The sequence below is a fragment of the Tamandua tetradactyla genome, chromosome 18, assembly GCF_023851605.1.
Source record: "Tamandua tetradactyla isolate mTamTet1 chromosome 18, mTamTet1.pri, whole genome shotgun sequence".
NCBI lineage: Eukaryota > Metazoa > Chordata > Mammalia > Pilosa > Myrmecophagidae > Tamandua > Tamandua tetradactyla.
Window position 1 is genome coordinate 69302442 of NC_135344.1, and position 20948 is coordinate 69323389.

A 20948-nucleotide genomic window follows, 5' to 3' on the forward strand; every position below is an offset into this window, starting at 1 on the left:
CATCAGTTCTCACCTTCTGATAACCGCTTGCTTTCTCCCCTGCCTCTGATGCTCTCTATCCTCCTGACAGCTAGAGTGATCTTCTAAAAGCCTAAATGAGATCCGCGGCCCTCCTCTGGTTCCGACTCTCGTGATTCCCCATTATACTTACAATAAAGGCCAGCCTTCTTGCCTTGACTTCAAAACCCTGCAGCACCTCATCCCTGCCAGCCCTTTGAGCATCAACCCTGCTCATTACGATTCAGCCAGGCTGGTGTCCTGTGTCCTTTGAACCCTCTGGTTCCATTCTTACCTTGAGACCTTTGCAATCACGCTTCCTCTGATCTTCCCACGACAGCTTAGCATATCTACAGGGAAACTTTTGCTGACGTCTAGGTCACAGAGACTGGGTCACTAGCCCAAGTACCAGGGCCATTAGTAAAATACACAATTATTTGCAAATGTTGCTAGAGCCACGGAGGTTTGGGCCACTCGGCTTTTTCCCCCCTCAGTGAACAGTGGTCCATGAAAGTGTTTTGTATTTCTTTTGTTGTTGTTGTAATTAGTCTATTTGAGAATTATGGGGGGGTGGGATAAGTGTTTGATATTAAACATTGGTCTTGATCCTCAAAAAGCTGCATAAAGGGTGAATTCCAGAATGAAAGGAAAATAACCATTAAGTGTGGAGCACTCTAGTTTTTAAAAGCTAATCAGCACACAAAAAAATTACGCCTGCAAGTGTATCCTGACTAGGTATTGAATTTATATTTCTGAAATTTCTCAGAACTAAAAACATACTGGCTTTAACACCAATAGATGTTAAAAGCCAGTGCAGATGCAGGCGTTAATTAACAGCAGTTCCCTGCCTCTCACATATGGGACAAATTGTTTTTCGAAGCTTCTCAAAGCCACAGGAGACCGTGCATTTATTCAGAGGACTTAAGAAAGCTTTAATGCAACACAAACAGGACAGAAAATTACTCTCGGTTTTGTTGTAGCACACTTAACGACCAGTCAAGTTGTGAGAGAGTGAATGCACCATTCTCTAAAATTTCCATTTGGGGAGCAAATATCTTTGTTTGTCATGTCAATAAAGTGTGAGACACGCGCCCCGCAGCAGCCGAGCCCCGACCTCCCTACCCCCCTCTCTCTCCGCCGGACCGCCGCGCGGCGCACGCGCCCCCGCAGCAGCCCCCCCCCCCCCCCCTCTCTCTCCCCCCGCCGCGCGGCGCACGCGCCCCGCAGCAGCCGAGCCGCCCGACCTCCCTACCCCCCCTCTCTCTCCGCCGGACCGCCGCGCGGCGCACGCGCCCCGCAGCAGCCGAGCCGCCCGACCTCCCTACCCCCCGCTCGCTCGCCGGACCGCCGCGCGGCGCACGCGCCCCGCAGCAGCCGAGCCGCCCGACCTCCCTACCCCCCCTCTCTCCCCTCCTCCCCCTCCTGCTCCGGCTGCTCTCCAACCAACACGGTGCCCTCTTCCCCCGCCTTCACCGTGCTCCTCCGCCACCAGCCTCGACAGCCTTGCCGCCCTCACCTTTCCTCCTCCAGAACAACTACTGGGGGAGTGGAGATAATACAGAGCAGCTCCCGGAGCCACGAGGGAAATCAAAGGGACAGCGTACCCCATCCTGGAACGGCTGACTATCTGGGAGAACCAGCTCCGGTGAGATCACCAAGGGGCACGGGCTTTCCTGGGTGGGACAGCAAGCGACCGGAGTCCCTCCCTTCCACCTTCCCAGGCCAGCTGGTAGAATTGGACAGGCGGTCCCCTTAGGCCGCGGCGGCTGGTGCCCCCACCACACGAGGCCCCCCGGAACAACTGAGATAGTTGGGTCGGAAATCCCCAGACTGTGGAGAACAGTGACCGGGGGATCCCTTCCAAACACGTGACTCCCCCGTCGGCTGGGAGCAGTGCACTCTCCCGGGCTGCGACAGCTGGCGCCCTCCCGCCACGCTTGGTGCCCCGGGCCGACTAGCTATTTGGCCGGACGCTCTCCTGTGCTGCGACAGCCGGCGACCCTCCCCGCGTTTGGAACCCCGGGCCGGCTGGCATTCTTCCGGACGCTTCGGTTGCCGCCTCCCCTACGGCGAGAGTTTTCCAGAGTTGAGGGACCCACAGCAACTTTCGCTGGTGGAACCCACAGACAGGCGTGTGCCACGTGTGCCACCTACTGGGCAGGATAGGAAGAACAGAACCCAGAGACTGCGCAGAAAAATCTTTCAACCTGTGGGGTCGAACACCCGGGAAATCTGACTAAATGCCCAGACGCCAGCAGAAGATAACGGATCACGCTCAGAAAATTGAACATATGGCCCAGTCAAACGAAGAAACCAATAGTTCAAATGAGATACAGGAGCTGAAACAACTAATGCTGAATATACGAACAGAAATGGAAAACCTCTTCAAAAACGAAATCGATAAATTGAGGGAGGACATGAAGAAGACATGGGCTGAACATAAAGAAGAAATAGAAAAACTGAAAAAACAAATCACAGAACTTATGGAAGTGAAAGATAAAGTAGAAAAGATGGAAAAAACAATGGATACCTACAATGACAGATTTAAAGAAACAGAAGATAGAATTAGTGATTTGGAGGATGAAACATCTGAACTCCAAAAAGAAACAGAAACTATCCGGAAAAGAATGGAAAAATTTGAACAAGGTATCAGGGAACTCAAGGACAATGTGAACCGTACAAATATACGTGTAGTGGGTATCCCAGAAGGAGAAGAGAAGGGAAAAGGAGGAGAAAAACTAATGGAAGAAATTATCACTGAAAATTTCCCAACTCTTATGAAAGACCTAAAATTACAGATCCAAGAAGTGCAGCGCACCCCAAAGAGATTAGACACAAATAGGCGTTCCCCAAGACACTTACTAGTTAGAATGTCAGAGGTCAAAGAGAAAGAGAGGATCTTGAAGGCAGCGAGAGAAAAACAATCCGTCACATACAAGGGAAACCCAATAAGACTATGTGTAGATTTCTCAGCAGAAACCATGGAAGCTAGAAGACAGTGGGATGATATATTTAAGTTACTAAAAGAGAAAAACTGCCAGCCAAGACTCCTATATCCAGCAAAATTGTCCTTCAAAAATGAGGGAGAATTTAAAACATTCTCAGACAAAAAGTCACTAAGAGAATTTGTGACCAAGAGACCAGCTTTGCAAGAAATACTAAAGGAAGCACTAGAGTCAGATACAAAAAGACAGAAGAGAGAGACATGGAGAAAAGTGTAGAAAGAAGGAAAGACAGATATGATATATATAATACAAAAGGCAAAATGGTAGAGGAAAATATTATCCAAACAGTAATAACTCTAAATGTCAATGGACTGAATTCCCCAATTAAAAGACATAGACTGGCAGAATGGATTAAAAAACAGGATCCTTCTATATGCTGTCTACAGGAAACACATCTTAGACCCAAAGATAAATATAGGTTGAAAGTGAAAGGTTGGGAAAAGATATTTCATGCAAACAACAACCAGAAAAGAGCAGGAGTGGCTATACTAATATCCAACAAATTAGACTTCAAATGTAAAACAGTTAAAAGAGACAAAGAAGGACACTATATACTAATAAAAGGAACAATTAACAAGAAGACATAACAATCATAAATATTTACGCACCGAACCAGAATGCCCCAAAATACGTGAGGAATACACTACAAACACTGAAAAGGGAAATAGACACATATACCATAATAGTTGGAGACTTCAATTCACCACTCTCATCAATGGACAGAACATCTACACAGAGGATCAATAAAGAAATAGAGAACCTGAATATTACTATAAATGAACTTGACTTAACAGACATTTATAGGACATTACATCCCACAACAGCAGGATACACCTTTTTTTCAAGTGCTCATGGATCATTCTCAAAGATAGACCATATGCTGGGTCACAAAGCAAGTCTTAACAAATTTAAAAAGATTGAAATCATACACAACACTTTCTCGGATCATAAAGGAATGAAGTTGGAAATCAATAATAGGCGGAGTGCCAGAAAATTCATAAATACATGGAGGCTCAACAACACACTCTTAAACAACAAGTGGGTCAAAGAAGAAATTGCAAGAGAAATTAGTAAATACCTAGAGGCAAATGAAAATGAAGACACAACATATCAAAACTTATGGGATGCAGCAAAGGCAGTGCTAAGAGGGAAATTTATTGCCCTAAATGCCTTTATCAGAAAAGAAGAAAAGGCAAAAATGCAGGAATTAACTGTCCACTTGGAAGAACTGGAGAAAGAACAGCAAACTAATCCCAAAGCAAGCAAAAGGAAAGAAATAACAAAGATTAGAGCAGAAATAAATGAAATTGAAAACATGAAAACAATAGAGAAAATCAATAAGACCAGAAGTTGGTTCTATGAGAAAATCAACAAGATTGATGGGCCCTTAGCAAGATTGACAAAAAGAAGAAGAGAGAGGATGCAAATAAATAAGATTAGAAATGAAAGAGGAGACATAACTACTGACCTCACAGAAATAAAGGAGGTAATAACAGGATACTATGAACAACTTTACGCTAATAAATACAACAATTTAGAAGAAATGGACAGGTTCCTGGAAAGACATGAACAACCAACTTTGACTCAAGAAGAAATAGACGACCTCAACAAACCAATCACAAGTAAAGAGATTGAATTAGTTATTCAAAACCTCCCTAAAAAGAAAAGTCCAGGACCAGACGGCTTCACATGTGAATTCTATCAAACATTCCAGAAAGAATTAGTACCTACTCTCCTCAAACTCTTCAACATAATCGAAGTGGAGGGAAAACTACCTAATTCATTCTATGAAGCCAACATCACCCTCATACCAAAACCAGGCAAAGATATTACAAAAAAAGAAAACTACAGACCAATCTCTCTAATGAATACAGATGCAAAAATCCTCAATAAAATTCTAGCAAATCGTATCCAGCAACACATTAAAAGAATTATACATCATGACCAAGTAGGATTCATCCCAGGTATGCAAGGATGGTTCAACATAAGAAAATCAATTAATGTAATACACCATATCAACAAATCAAAGCAGAAAAATCACATGATCATCTCAATTGATGCAGAGAAGGCATTTGACAAGATTCAACATCCTTTCCTGCTGAAAACACTTCAAAAGATAGGAATACAAGGGAACTTCCTTAAAATGATAGAGGGAATATATGAAAAACCCACAGCTAATATCATCCTCAATGGGGAAAAATTGAAAACTTTCCCCTAAGATCAGGAACAAGACAAGGATGTCCACTATCACCACTATTATTCAACATTGTGTTGGAAGTTCTAGCCAGAGCAATTAGGCAAGAAAAAGAAATACAAGGCATCAAAATTGGAAAGGAAGAAGTAAAACTATCACTGTTTTGACGATATGATACTATATGTAGAAAACCCAGAAAAATCCACAACAAAATTACTAGAGCTAATAAATGAGTACAGCAAAGTAGCAGGCTACAAGATCAACATTCAAAAATCTGTAGCTTTTCTATACACTAGTAATGAACAAGCTGAGGTAGAAATCAAGAAACGAATCCCATTTACAATCGCAACTAAAAGAATAAAATACCTAGGAATAAATTTAACCAAAGAGACAAAAAACCTATATAAAGAAAACTACAAAAAACTGTTAAAAGAAATCACAGAAGACCTAAATAGATGGAAGGGCGTACCGTGTTCATGGATTGGAAGACTAAATATAGTTAAGATGTCAATCCTACCTAAATTGATTTACAGATTCAATGCAATACCAATCAAAATCCCAACATATTTTTCAGAAATAGAAAAACCAATAAGCAAATTTATCTGGAAGGGCAGGGTACCCCGAATTGCTAAAAACATCTTGAGGAAAAAAAACGAAGCTGGAGGTCTCGCGATGCCTGACTTTAAGGCATATTATGAAGCCACAGTGGTCAAAACAGCATGGTATTGGCATAAAGATAGATATATCGACCAATGGAATCGAATAGAGTGCTCAGATATAGACCCTCTCATCTATGGACATTTGATCTTTGATAAGGCAGTCAAGCCAACTCACCTGGGACAGAACAGTCTCTTCAATAAATGGTGCCTAGAGAACTGGATATCCATATGCAAAAGAATGAAAGAAGACCCATCTCTCACACCCTATACAAAAGTTAACTCAAAATGGATCATAGATCTAAACATTAGGTCTAAGACCATAAAACAGTTAGAGGAAAATGTTGGGAGATATCTTATGGATCTTACAACTGGAGGTGTTTTTATGGACCTTAAACCTAAAGCAAGAACACTGAAGAAGGAAATAAATAAATGGGAGCTCCTCAAAATTAAACACTTTTGTGCATCAGAGAACTTCATCAAGAAAGTAGAAAGACAGCCTACACAATGGGAGACAATATTTGGAAATGAAATATCAGATAAGGGTCTAGTATCCAGAATTTATAAAGAGATTATTCAACTCAACAACAAAAAGACAGCCAACCCAATTACAAAATGGGAAAAAGACTTAAACAGACACCTACCAGAAGAAGAAATACGGATGGCCAAGAGGCACATGAAGAGATGCTCAATGTCCCTGGCCATTAGAGAAATGCAAATCAAAACCACAATGAGATATCATCTCACACCCACCAGAATGGCCATTATCAACAAAACAGAAAATGACAAGTGCTGGAGAGGATGCGGAGAAAGAGGCACACTTATCCACTGTTGGTGGGAATGTCAAAGGGTGCAACCACTGTGGAAGGCAGTTTGGCGGTTCCTCAAAAAGCTGAATATAGAATTGCCATACGACCCAGCAATACCATTGCTAGGTATCTACTCAAAAGACTTAAGGGCAAAGACACAAACGGACATTTGCACACCAATGTTTATAGCAGCGTTATTTACAATTGCAAAGAGATGGAAACAGCCAAAATCTCCATCAACAGAAGAGTGGCTAAACAAACTGTGGTATATACATACGATGGAATATTATGCACCTTTAAGACAAGATAAACTTATGAACCATGTAATAACATGGATGGACCTAGAGAATATTATGCTGAGTGAATCCAGCCAAAAACTAAAGGACAAATACTGTATGGTCCCACTGTTGTGAACGGACATTCGAGAATAAACTTGAAATATGTCATTGGTAACAGAGTTCAGCAGGAGTTAGAAACAGGGTAAGACAATGGGTAATTGAAGCTGAAGGGATACAGATTGTGCAACAGGACTAGATACAAAAACTCAAAAATGGACAGCACAATAATACCTAATTGTAAAGTAATCATGTTAAAATACTGAATGAAGCTGCATCTGAGCTATAGGGTTTTTTTTTTTTTTTGTTTGCTTGTTGGTTTGTTTGTTGTTGTTGTTTTTTACATTACTACTACTTTTATTTCTTTTCTTTATATTGACATTTTATATCTTTTTCTGTTGTGTTGCTAGTTCCTCTAAACTGATGCAAATGTACTAAGAAACAATGATCATGCATCTATGTGATGATGTTAAGAATTACTGAGTGCATATGTAGAATGGTATGATTTCTAAATGTTGTGTTAATTTCTTTTTTTTCTTTCCGTTAATAAAAAAAAAAAAAAATAAAGTGTGAGATTGAAGCCACAGAAGTTGTAAAAATATGTGATGGTCTTGGAGAAACAGTGAAAAAGATGTACAATGTTTTTAAAAAATGATAAAAACCCTTGGGAGCCATGTGGACGGTGTAATGATGCAATGATATTTAGAACCATAATGCACTCTTTAAGAGGTGGGTCCCTGTGACTCGGTGGTGCTGGTCTCAGTGAGGCACCTCTGGGGTTTGGAGAGAGACTCGGAGAGGGTCGAGCCACTCTGCAAACAAGCAGGAGGGGCAAATTCCAACTCGAAGGGCATTCGAGGCAGCACAGGGAATGGGAATGAGCGTTGGAGGCTGGTCCTGCATGGGGACGGTGTCAGTGAACAACATTCTTAAAACAGGAGGTGACCAGAGTGCAGTTGAAGGGTGGCCAAGAGGCTATTTACCAGCAGGGACATGTAACAAGGGATGATAAGTCATTCAAAATACACGGATGTGACCTTTCCTCATGATCGAGCACCCCAATCTCCAGTTAGGTGTGCTTTGGACATGGTGTGTGTGCATGTGTGTGCTGAGGGAGGAGCTGCATTGCAAATCTGCACAGCTGAGACAAGTTAAAACGTGGCCATGAGAACCTACGCCTTCCAGGAGTTCACAGGTGTCCCACCATGGCTTTAGGCTCCCACAGGGGCTTCCTCTGGTCTGATACAGCTGTTAGAGGCGAGGGCAGGCCACAGTGACATCTGGTGATGACTCCTCAGTCGCTTCCAGGGGGCTGCATTCTGTAAGGGAAGTCATGGTTGCTTAGCCAAGGGCGATATTTAACTGGGAAGCCCTGGCTTTTATCTTATTGTTATACGGTAACCAAGAAGTTAAGATTTAACAAAGATTCTGACAACTGAATCATTATACAGATGTTTCCTTTTTACTTTCTAGTGTATTAGAATAGTCAGAGGGAAATACCTGAACTTGCTGAGCTGCGGCCCAGCTCTCCTGACGTTTGATAATGATGTAGAACTGTGTGGCCTTTACCTTGTGATTGTGAAAACCTTGTGACTGGCCCCACTTGTACCCCCCTATCTGTTTTTCAATGTTAGAGTCTTATGATCACTAAAGATAGTCCCTAATATCTATTCATGAAAGGCTTTGAGTCAGCTCAGAACTAACCTGCCCCAACTCCCAAACTATCTTGCTAGACAGAACTGAATCTAACCAAAATGGGTCCATCTGACATGTGCAGTAACTTAAATTTTCAGTTATAAGTGACCTATGCCTCATTATAGTATTAAAAATCATGCTTGCCATCATATTAAGTACGTTCTGTGACTAAGCATATAATCAATCAGCCCAGGCTCAATAATTAGATCACCTTTAACTTCATTATCATGGGCCATTGTGTCATTATCCTAAAACCTGCCCATCTTGTGGTATATACAACTATCAGAGTTACTGTAATTTGGAGAGACAGATTTTAGGCCAATTGGCCATGTGATCTGCTCTGTACTTAGCAATAAACTCTCTTTCTCTTTGAAATCCGGTGTCTCAGGAGTTGGTCATTTGAGTGCATTGGGCAGAGAATCCCCTGTTTTTGATTGGTATCAGTACATGTCTTTATTTGGAGGACAGACTGTTGTCACTGTTGCATACCAGTACCGGAACACTTTTCATTAGATTTTTACAAAATCACGACCTGTGCCTGTGTTCAGGGATTCTAGAAAAATAAATTTCTTTTCACTTGAAGGAAATTCCCTACAGTGTGATAGGATGGTTTCACAACATTTGAAAAACAACAGTATGCAGAGCACAGAGATAGCTTTTCAAGAAGTTACTAGAAATTTTTGTACTAAGCCAAGTTCAAAGAGGCATAAAGGTAGCTAGATCAGGTAGGGAGTCATATTTTGAAATGGTGCTATTTATTTCATACAGCACATTTTTATTTAAATGGGAAAAAATAGCTTTGAAGCAGTCTGGCTGAATATTGTTCCCTGGGGCAGTGCCGGAAAATTATGGAACTCAGGTGTATGAGAAATGGGAGATGGAATTTGTCCACAATTTCAGTCGAACTTTCCATTCCATGAGCAATTGCAGTTCTTTATTAAACCAGCCTGCTAGCTTGAGTCTTGTCATATTTCTAGCTTTCAATGACTTTACCTCATATACATTTCATATATTTTTAAATGTGCCCTTTGAACACATTATTAGGAAATGTTATACCAAGAATATGTCAACTTCCTGATAGAAAAGAAAAGAAGGTTTAAGGTTTGTGTACTGGGAAGATATGACTCAGTAATTTGAAAGGAAATCTAGTGAGAGAACAAATACAGATAGGAAAGAACAGGCTGCAGTTATATCTCCTTTCCTCTCGTAAGAAATTATTCTACTTCCTATATTATCCAATGACAACAATGCAACTTGCTGGAATATGCAGTTAGTAAGGTAGCACACCTACATGGTGATGGAGAACTTTCTAGAAGAGTAAGGTTAGTGACTCACCTGCTGCTTCCCTCACCACTGTTTTTCTTCCCCCACTGTCTCCCCCACATCCCACACACTCCTCCCTGCCGCCTCTCTGGGTTATTTCTGCTTTCCCTCATGAATTGAACAGCAAAACACTAAATTTATTCAAGTTTAGGAAATCTCAGGCCAGAAATTTCCCAGAAGTTCTGTTCAAGTTAAAACTCCATCTGCGTAGTATTCCTGGAGTCACAGATTATGGAAAACGATTGCAAATGAATGTAAATCCTCATAGAATGTGACTTCTCAGGGATAGATTTGCATTCAGCTGGACAGCACATTCCAGACACCAAAGAATCACCCAAATGGCCTACAAAGAAACCGCTGGTGCCCTCAGGGCTTGGGATGGGCACTTTGGCAGGCTTCGTTGTCACTCACCATAATTACTTGGATCCTACATTTCTTTCCTTTCAAAAACTTCAATGTAGCTTTAAAAGGACCATGTTTATGTGACAAACAAAGCCTTCAAGTTTGCTGGAGTTTGAAATGAGTCATTGTTATCTATTGACATCAAAAATTGGAGCTTGTTGCTGCTTTATTGAACCTGACAGCTCAATAAACAACAAAAAGAGAAGTGAATCATTTGCATCATTGGAGTAGAGTTAATGTAGTCAACATGTGCTTTTCCACAATTTTGCTGCAAATAAACGCCTTGGGGTTTCAGATTCTGATAAGGATAATGTGTATTTATGGACAGCCTACTGTGTACCAGGTTCTCTACTTGCCACTTGCTATTCTGATTTTAAAAATGGTCGCATTCATCCTTCGGGATTGAGATATTATCTTCACTTTATAGATGAGAAAACTGCAGTTTAGGGATGCTAAAAAACTGGCCAAGGATCCTGTCACTGGTGGATGCCAGAGAAGCTGGATTTGACTCCATAATCTGGGACTTGCTTTGAGTGGGTGTTTCCTCCCTGATAAGAAAAGGAATGCTGGTGAAAACTGTGGAATAGTTAAACCTTTGCCACGGCTTAGGGTTGAAGTGGGAATAGTATTTGATCTGCTGTAGATAAAGAAGTGACTTTATAAGACTCGAAAGGTTGAGGAAAATAGTTGCTTCTCCAGATGGGAAAATGCTAAGAATTTATTTTATAGTTTTATAAATGATTAGGATTGGAGGAATCACAGTGAGAGCTCCAAAATTAAAGATGGAAGTGAAATGTCAAACTGACAGGGATAAGCCATGGTAAGGTCTCATGAGGTTTCATGAGTGGGTAGAGAAATGGCAAAGGAGCTCTGGCGTAGGCAAGTGTCAGACAATAGATTCAGGGAAAATAAAATAAACTTTGCTTGTGACACCTCTCGGTTTGAAGAGGAAAAGGAACTTGAAATTATCATAAAAATATCATAACTGTATATAATATTCCATATTTTTAAAGATGGTTTTGAATCTACTAATTGAGTATTAATAATGCTATCTTGTGTAGAAGAAATAAGGGCGAGTTGCTTTAGTGTTTCTCAGGGTCACTCTGGTCAGTAGAATAACCTTAACTAGAAAGCAGTACCCAGAATGCAAGCTCAAGCTCTACCTCTGCCTGAGGCCCTTTCACAGGGCCCCAAAGCCAGCAGTGGCAGGTCATTGTCAGGAGACTAACTTATCCTACTTCATCAAAGCCAAGAGCTCAGGCTTTGGAGTCTGACATTCTTGGATTTTTAACTCATTTTGTCACTTAACGGAATACCTGTCACCGAACAAGTTATTTGAACTCTAAAGAGTGTTGACTTCCTCTTGACATAAAATGAAGACCCAGAATTGCACCCGACTTTATTGAAGTATCTTTAGGGTAAATTAGGTACATTATGAAAAGACTTAGCACAACGCCCGGACGTAAGTGTTTACCGAATGCTAATTATTAGTGTAAATGGACAGGATGGTGCATTAAATGCAACTTTCAAGTACTCTCTGTTCTCCAAGCACATAATAAAGATTGAAAAAATAGTGAAAGAAGAAAGCAAATAACTAGAGCTGGCTTCAGATTTAACATTAAACCTTCCCCTAGGCTGGAAGTGGAACCCAAGTGTGAAACAGTGATTTGGCTACCGACTGACTTGGGTCTGCTGATCCCTGGGACAGAGAGCAGGTAGGGGTAGGGCTGGTTTGGCTCCTGCAAGGCAAAGAGGCTAAAGCCTTGCACCCCAGGAGGGGGAAGAGTGCCAGGTGCAGGGCTGCAAGCCAGATGCAGGGGAGGAGCTTACCCGTCCCTTAAGAGAGAAACTGTGAAAAACTGCTGGGAGCAGGCTACAGCTTTAAGAAAGTTGGAGATCAAGGGATGTGGGAGAATTCAGAAACACTAGAGCTGGGAGGAACTTCACAGGAATCTCTTGTTGGCTGGGAGACTGAAACTGAGATAAGAGGAGAGCGGAATAATAACACAAATCCTAACCCCAGCTATGGCCCAGGCCTGTGGATGATGGCAGTCCCAAAGTGCTTGACAGGAAATCTGGAGCACAGAGCAAGGAGAGAAGTAAAAAAAAAAAGGAAAGACCAAAACCCAACTGAGCATCTCAAAATGATCCTGCAAATCGTATTGGTTTTAAAAGCTTTTTTTGATTTCTAAAATATACAAAGGCATTTGATACTAAGAAAGACAGCAAAATCAATAATTAAGAACAGGAAGTAGAGTATTATATTGGTCCGAAAAATACACCTTAGCTTAAGTAAGTTTATAATGGTCAAAGAGATAAATACAGGAATAATGTTCATAAAAGAACAAGAAATGGTGGAACAAAAACAGGTGGAAATAAAAGAAGATTGTGTAGATGTTTTTTTTTTAAAGAATCAAATTGAAACCTTGGAAATAGAACCTGCTATTGGAATTGAAAGTTTAATAAACTATAGAATGGACACTAAGAGCGAATCAATGAGCGGCAGCATAGAACTGAAGAATGATCTCGGAATACAGCATTGAAAGACCAGAGTGAAAACATGGAGGAGAATTTCAGATACACGGTGAACAAGCTGACAGATTCCAACAAATGTCAGTTGGAGTTTCAAAAGAATAAATTAACAGGGATAGCAGAAGAAACAATATTAGAAGAGATAATAGTGAAAAGCTTTCCAGAATTGGAGAAAGATGCATACTTAGATTGAAGATACCTATCAAGTAACCAAGAAAGAGAAGTAAAAATACATCTCTGGTTTGACACATCAGAGTGAAAATGTGAAATATCAGGAAGAAAAAGAAAACCACGGAAATTACCAGGGAGAAAAGACAGATTGCTGACAAAAGCACGACAATAAGAGACATCTCACCAACAAAAGAAGCTAGAAAATGAAAGATTAAAAGCTTCAGAATACTGATGGAAATATTTTGCAACCATCTAGATTATCATTCAAGATTGAATACAAAATAGAGACATTTTTAGACATCTAAAGACAGAGAGAGTTTACCAAGCACAGACATTCACTGTTAAAGGTTGTATCTCATCAAGAAGAAAGAAAACCTGAAGGAAAGTTATGGTTTAGAAAAATATATATACTGGAATTAATAAAATATATTAGTAAATGTAATTAACAATAGACTATAAAATATATGTAACTGACAAAGGAATATGATTTTAATTATTAAGAAACCCTATATATATATATATATATATATATATATATATATATACTAAATATATTGAATTTATAGTTTGTGAGAACTTTATATTTTTAAGTGTAATTACTAAAACAATAATATAACCTCTAGTTTCCAAACTTTCCAGTGAAGACAAAAGTTGTGGATCTAGAAAATCTTATCAATTCAACAGAAGACAGGAAGGGGGAAATAAAGATGCAGCAAAAAGGGATGATAAAAGAAAACACCATCTAAGAGGTAGATATTAGTTCAAATATATGAGTAACTACCATTATAGATTACATCTACCTATTAAGTTAAGAGAGAGGCTGTTTGGATGAATAAAAAATCCAATCACATGCTGTTTAAAAGTGATACATCTAAAACAAAATGATACAGATGTGTAGAGAATAAAGAAATGAAAAAAGTTACACCAGGTAATATTTATTATCCAAATTTAAAAAGATACCTGGCATACAATATTAAAATCAGGTAACACAGAGTTTAAGGCAAAAAGAGCAATAAAATAAATAATCAGGTAAGAAGCTATGGGATTGTAAACTTTTTGATATTGGGATTAGGGTTGAAAGAAAGTCACGATTAGCATTTATAAAACTATGTCCATGGGCTTTATTTTTAGTCAATTCATTAAATTTTACTAAATTTAGCTAAGCACTCCCTTGAAGTTTTAAACAGTAGACTTAGGAAAGGAAATTCTGTTTTATGCAGACAGTGTTAAAATTTGGTTGATATGGTCCATTTTGGCTGAAAAAAAAATGGTCAAAAAAGTTTTGTCAGATAGATGAAATACAGAACCAACTTGTTTATTAAAGAATTACAATTACATATACCATATACATCTTTAACTTTTCAGGGTTAGAATTAAAGAGAACCACCAAGTTTTTCCATTGAATATCTATTTGTTCCAGTGTCAGAGGTAGAAGGCTCCAGATCATTTTATGGATGCAATATTGGCATTTTTTACATCATTCAATGAGCTATTAAGTGCTTTTGTAGAAGTCTATTTGCTGTGACTAATACTTCATTCAGAGCTCCACAAACCCGGCTCTTTGGAGAGGTTGAATTACAAAAACCCAACAAGTGCTTGGTCAAGGTCAGACCAAGGGGAAACAAAGGTCATTGGAAATATGGATTAATATGACCATGGGAAGTACCGCTATCTCGCCTCATGCAGCTCAGTCCATGACCTCTTCAGCCCTAAAGGAATGCATCATTGTTCTGCAGCTTTCTTTCCAGGCTTATACATTCCAACCTGGAAGTCTCTTTGTGGTCCTTACCGGAATTATTATTGTGCATCTGTTTTAGCAATGGGGCATTTATAACCCTTTAGAATAAGTGTTTCTATGAATTAATTTGAAGAGTGTCAGCCTGCCCAGGAAGAACAGGAACACTTCGTGAGTCCCCTGACCCAGAGACAGGTACAAAGATAGGCTTATGGGCTTGGGGGTCGGGAAGGGGGCAGCGGCAGGGCATTGGTGATGGCGGCCAGTGAGCAGATGCATGCCCGCATGCACCCACACAGCCCTATAGCACTTGCAATTCATACTCCAGAAATGGTTTGATTTAAAAGACAAACCATGTTGACTTGCAAAAAGCTCTCAATTGTTTTAAGCTTATTCCCAGATTTGTGGATCAAAGAACCCGTGCAGCTTACCATATCTTAGGCCCTGGAGGAAACAAGGAGCAGAAAAAGTCCTCGTGGAATATCAGATGCAGAAGGATTTGGGCCAAGCAGATACAGATGACGGGAAACTGTCAGATGATTAGCTTAAATTCAGATGCTGGCACATTCCGTGATCTGTCCTTACCAGAATAACATCTCATGCTTTCCCGGGACGATTTGAATGACTTTTAAAGTCTTAACAGTCTATAAATTCTGGTGTTCTGCCTCTCCTGGTAAACTTACATTAGCCAAGTGGGCTAATGAAATTCCAGGAGCCTTTGCAGACATGTAAGGTAAGTGGGCATATTTTATTAGCTGATTGACTGGCCTTATCTTTTAATCCATATTTTTATCCTTTCTGTAATAAGGAAAAATTTTGGTGCCTCATAGAACTTTTCTGAGTCTTAGCCAAATGTTTCTAGGAAAACAAAGTAACAAACAAAATAGCACCTTCCTCCACAGTTCGCAGACTTGCTCTCTGGCCTTGGGTGATGGCATGTTGGTAGCTTGAAATCAGTCATGATGAAAATATTTACACTGCAAGAACTGGCAAATGCCTCAGACCAGGGCTTTTCTTTTCTTTCTTTCTTTTTTTTTTTTTCTCCTGGGAAGCCAGTTGTTACAGATTTACCAGCACACCACTGCTCAGCATCCTTTTAGTCCACAGGTTATTTCCCTTAAGACAACCTTCCAAATGGCTATCTCAGAAGCTTAGCTGCTGGCTGTATACAGTTTGCCTGCAGAGTAATGATGCTGGTTGCATACAGTGGCTTATAGGCATTTGTGTTTCCCTTGGCATAAATTTAAGTTCTAAACCTTTTCTTCTGAGGGTAACATGAGCGCAATTAGGCCTGCTGAGCCATTAGCGTACCTTTTCAAAAAGTCTTAACAAAATTTTAGCATGATTAGCATTTATAAAACTATGTCAATGGGATACAAATCTATTAGTTTTAAAAGTGCTTGATTCTCCTGTATTATAAAATATTGGCCTCTTACTGTACCAAATTATAAATAATTGTTGCCCAAATGCTTTTTCTGACAATCAGGGAATAAAATCTTCAATGAGCACTTTTCATATGTAATGCCATGGAAGCATCTTGGTAGGCAAGATGGCTGGTACAGAGAATAACTCTCTAGAATCAAATGATTATCTTCAAGAAGAGTGTACTGTATAGAGAGAGGTAAGACATGCACATCTGACAAGTTATCTAGGAGAATTTCTATAACACTATACATCTGACTGTTTGACTATAGTCTCAGCACATGGTTCCATAAAAATACACACACACACACACACAAAACAGAACCTCACTGAAGGTTCTTATTAAAGGATTCTGAAGGGTGAGTGTGAAAAGACAAAGGTAGGAGTTTCATCTCACATCAAAATCAAAACTTTCTAAGAATCCTATTTAAAGTTTTCTCTTTTCCCCAAATGATTACTCCTAGAGCAGCCATCTCAGGTCTGCCCTCCTCCTTTCCTTCCTGCCTTTCTTTATCCTACCCTTTAGGCCATGCTCTTGGCTGCTATTCTCCCATTTCTTTAGATATTCTTAAGAGTTAGGTAAAACCAGACCTCTGGAAGGACAGATCCTCTTTAGAAGGTAAGGGAGGAAGAGTCTGTGAATCCATATGGTTCCACGTGTTTCTGTAACAAATGAAAGATAATAATCCAAGAAGTATTATAAAGAATACCCTGAACTAGAGGTAAAGACAAGAAGAGTTTTAAATTCTTATGGAGAAATGAAAAGATCATTTGGGGGCTGGCCAAAAAAAAAAAAAAAAAAAAAAAACCAAAAGGAGAGAGAGTGGGAGATGAGTAGAGGTGCCAGAATAAAAAGAGGGGAAGTTGAGTAACCAGTTTAGCACTTCTCCTATATTTGTCATTACCCAGAATGTCATCGAGGAAGTCTCATGGTCACCCAATGAAAAGATCCAAGGTCCCAGGTGTGTACAGACATCAATTCTTGCTTTTGATCTTATTAGGTACGCTCATCTTCAAGAAGACCCTTAACCCATGGCCTTCTTGTCCTCTCCCCAAAGAGGAGGAAGAGTCTGTGTTTTGGGAAGGCTGAGTGAAGCCCAGAGAGATTGTTCTAGCTCCATGGTCATGCTGCAGGGTGGTATAAAGAAGGGTCATATCTTAGATGTTTGGACCATAACCAGGGCTCTGTTAACATATTTAATGGCAGAGCTTTTCAAATCATTGTAAGGTGACAATGGATTCAGAGGAGAGATATATGTGGCGCTCCCTTGCTACACAGCTTTACCCAGGAGCCCCAATAACTGACTGGAGAGTGGCCCCTCCATGCTCTGCGGGCTCCACACCAATGGCTATCACACTTACTAACATTTTTTTTCTATTAATCAAGTAGAAAAAGTTTTAGAATAGTTGCCCCCTCTCATTGTCAATGTAGACTTAACTGACTGGCTGACAGAAACACATGGGCAGTAAAGTCTGTGGTCAGCAATTTTGCATTGTTCCTGACTGGAGAATTTGCAACTTTCTCTTCCAGCCTGGTTGAGAGGTTCAGAAATCTCTCTCCACCGTTATTAATCTTTATCAGGAACCAAGATTGCATCAGTTCTTCTCACAGTTTCCCATGTCTTTGTGATAATATAGCTGTCAATGTGGGGCATGGGGACTCAAAGAATTATGGAATTTTTATGTAAAATAGTTAAGTTACCAGCAAGGTGATTTCCCTCTTTTTCAGGCCTGGGAATCTATCTTACTCTAATAGCTTCTTTTCCCTTAACAGTCAGCCTGCAAGTACTCCCACTCTCTGACTGTATCAGAGGCACTTGAGTCATTCAACTGAAGCTCATTAGGGCTCAGTGACATTTGGCTCCTCTGGATTCTTGCCAAATTTTCTATCATCAGCAGCAGCTCCTTCTGGCCACAAATTTTCTATCATCAGCAGCAGCTCCTTCTTGAGCAATTTTCCTTACCACCTTCCTGAACTTCAGTTTTATTATCTCCAAATCAAGGTAATAATACATGCCATGTCCTACCAAGCTGCTCTGAGCATCCACATTAGCTAATATTTTCTTTGACAGATACTTTCTGGGAAAAAAGACAGGGGAAAAACACTCCCCATACTCACAAGGATTTTTTTTCAACAAATAACATGCAGCCCTACTGAAGTCAGGGGTCCTCATGATCTAAACCTGACTCAGTATAAGTGAGAATACCCAGAAAAATGAAACACATCATGAGAAAAAAAAAAAAGCCCAAATTGTTGCTGGCATCAGGTCTTCCTAAGACTCTTTTTCACTCAATTTTTTTTTTTTTTTTACCAATTCTGACTATCCCTTTATCCTGATTCTGCCTTACACAAGCCAAGCTGGCAGAAGCAGAACTCTACTTAGAGGCAGGAGGAAAGGGTGAGTTTGGGGAACTGGGAGGGGACCAAGTGAGAAGCCTCACTGGGAGTGAGGGGATGCTGGGGATACTAAACTTTTCATAATTTTGGACTCACAACAGGTGCATTAATTAATAGATGCACCAAAAACTCTTGCTTGAATGCCATCAGGATTAGGACAGGTTTGAGTATGTCTGGAGTCCCGGTAGACTTGCTAAGGGTCTATTCGTGTGAGGAACAAGGAGCACCCACGGAAGAAGGCAGCAAGAGTGATGGAATCACTAAGCAGGAATCACTGATCGATGGCAGTAGGCGGGATTGGAGGGGTGGATGATCCTGCACATGGCAGGATACCTGCATCTGCATAGTCCCCCAGCCCAGGATCCATGGCCACACATGGAAACCTGGGGAAAGCAGCTTACAATAAAAGGATGGATGAAAATGGAAGCACTAGGGCTTGTGCAGGTACATTCTGCTTGTGACGGGAAACTGCATCCTCATTGCTGGGAGGTTGATCTTCCACACTAGACACCTGAGGGTGTGGTGCATACCCCAGGGGGTCCCAGCTGCCGTTGGCAGCCTGCAACTATGGGAGCACCGAAAGCAAAACTGATGGTTTTAGGGTCAACCTAGACAGATGCTGGAGCCGACGGGAGGAAATTGACTGAAGCCCTAGAGCAGCCTACAGAACTGACTGGGAATGTCCAGGACAAATTTGGCAGATCTGGGAGGGGCTGGGACCCCTGAATGATTCTGTCTGCATGGTTTCTGCCTTCCTATTAATTTCTTTTATGATGATTATCTTGGTAAAATGTAACATCAGTGCAAGCGCTCCACAAGTCTTAGCATGTTAAAGTTTCAGTTCTTAAAAAAATTTAGACAGATAATTTAAAGGAAACGTAGGTTAAAGACCATGGAGATAGACCCATGGGAGAGAGAAGTGATGGCATCTGCATTGTATCGAGGCCCTTTGGCTGCTGAGTGTAGAGCAAAGCGGCCATTGGAAGGTAATAGCAGAAGCTAGGTAGGCAAAACCAACATTAAACAGGGAAATAACAGAGAGAATGGGGGACCATTCTCAAGTTATTTAGGGATCTAAACCAAAAAGATTCAATTGCTGTTTAGATATGGGGATGTGGTTGGGTGTGTAGACTGAGGACTCTAGAGTTTGTCTGAACTGGACAGCCAGGTGGGTGGGGGTGCCAGGTGTGCAGAAAGGGGAGAAGGCAAAGATGTTGGTTTGGAGGGGTACGTTCTGAAGAGGGTGGGATGAACTTACTTTTGAACACACCAAATTTGAAGAGGAAATACAAGTAAATACTAAGAAAGCTCTCCCATCTATAGTTCTGGAGCTGGGGGAAGCCTCGATGGGCGGAAAACAACAGAATCAGTTGTCGTTGATCAATAGAGATGAAATGAGGAGCAGGCCAGACAGTTAGGGACCTGGGACCCCAACCTAGAATGGGGGCTAACTATCGCTAATTGGATGGAGAATTCATTAGGTAGGAAGGTGAGATAGTCAAGGGTCCACACTTAATCTGCGTTCTGAGATCATCAAGGGTTCACAGATGATGTGCTTTCTGATTAACTGTAGGGTTTTTGGTCTTTCAGCATGGGCTATGCAAATTGTGCCTTTAAATAAACATCCAGCAATTAGCAATTATTTAAAGTCTATTTGGTCTGAAGGAAGCCAAATAAATGGCTTTCCTTTAGCACATGACTTAGGCATGCCTTACTACTCAAGTTTGACCAGATGGCCCAGTGAAATTATATAGTCAGAGCAGTAGGGATCTTCCATTGGGGAAGAGAACAGTGTGTGAGAGGCTCATCTTAAAATTAGTCCCCTGGCCATATTGCTTATTGATCATTTTATAAATCTTTCAGGGTCACAAGATGGTATTTCATTGTTGGAATGTTTGATATTTGATTAATGGCAATATTAAATATTTTCTCTTATAGTAAGGTGTAGTTTTGCTTTCCTTTTCTTTCTTTCTTTTTTTTTAGTTTTTTGCTTCCCTACTGAATTCTTTCCAATGTTCTGCAGAAATGAATTTAGTGACCTGTAAGTGTTTCTCATACACATGTTCTTTAAATATACATATGCAAATCAATGACAATTTTAGTTAGGTAATCAAATGAAATTTGGTTAGCTCTAAGAGTTTTAAAAGTACAAAGACAAATTAGACAATACTAACAAAAGCTATTTATATTGACTACCAAATTCCTTTTGAAGAAACTAAACTGTTGGCCAATGCTTTAGACATTAACTTCTAAATTCCTTGAAATTCCGCAGGA

The 20948-nt window shown here is 40.4% G+C and overlaps 1 protein-coding gene across 2 annotated transcripts in view; it reads right to left on the reverse strand.

Moving 5' to 3' along the window:
• Positions 1-20948, reverse strand: part of L3MBTL4 (L3MBTL histone methyl-lysine binding protein 4) — a 497842-nt gene that overhangs the window by 12075 nt on the left and 464819 nt on the right. The window contains exon 21 of one of the 2 annotated variants that reach the window (XM_077135929.1): positions 8173-8315. In XM_077135929.1, coding sequence (XP_076992044.1) covers positions 8208-8315 — 108 coding nt within the window. In that variant the 3' untranslated portion in view covers positions 8173-8207. Of the gene's footprint in view, positions 1-7563; positions 8316-20948 lie in introns of those variants that run through there. The other variant, XM_077135928.1, reaches the window with a different exon arrangement.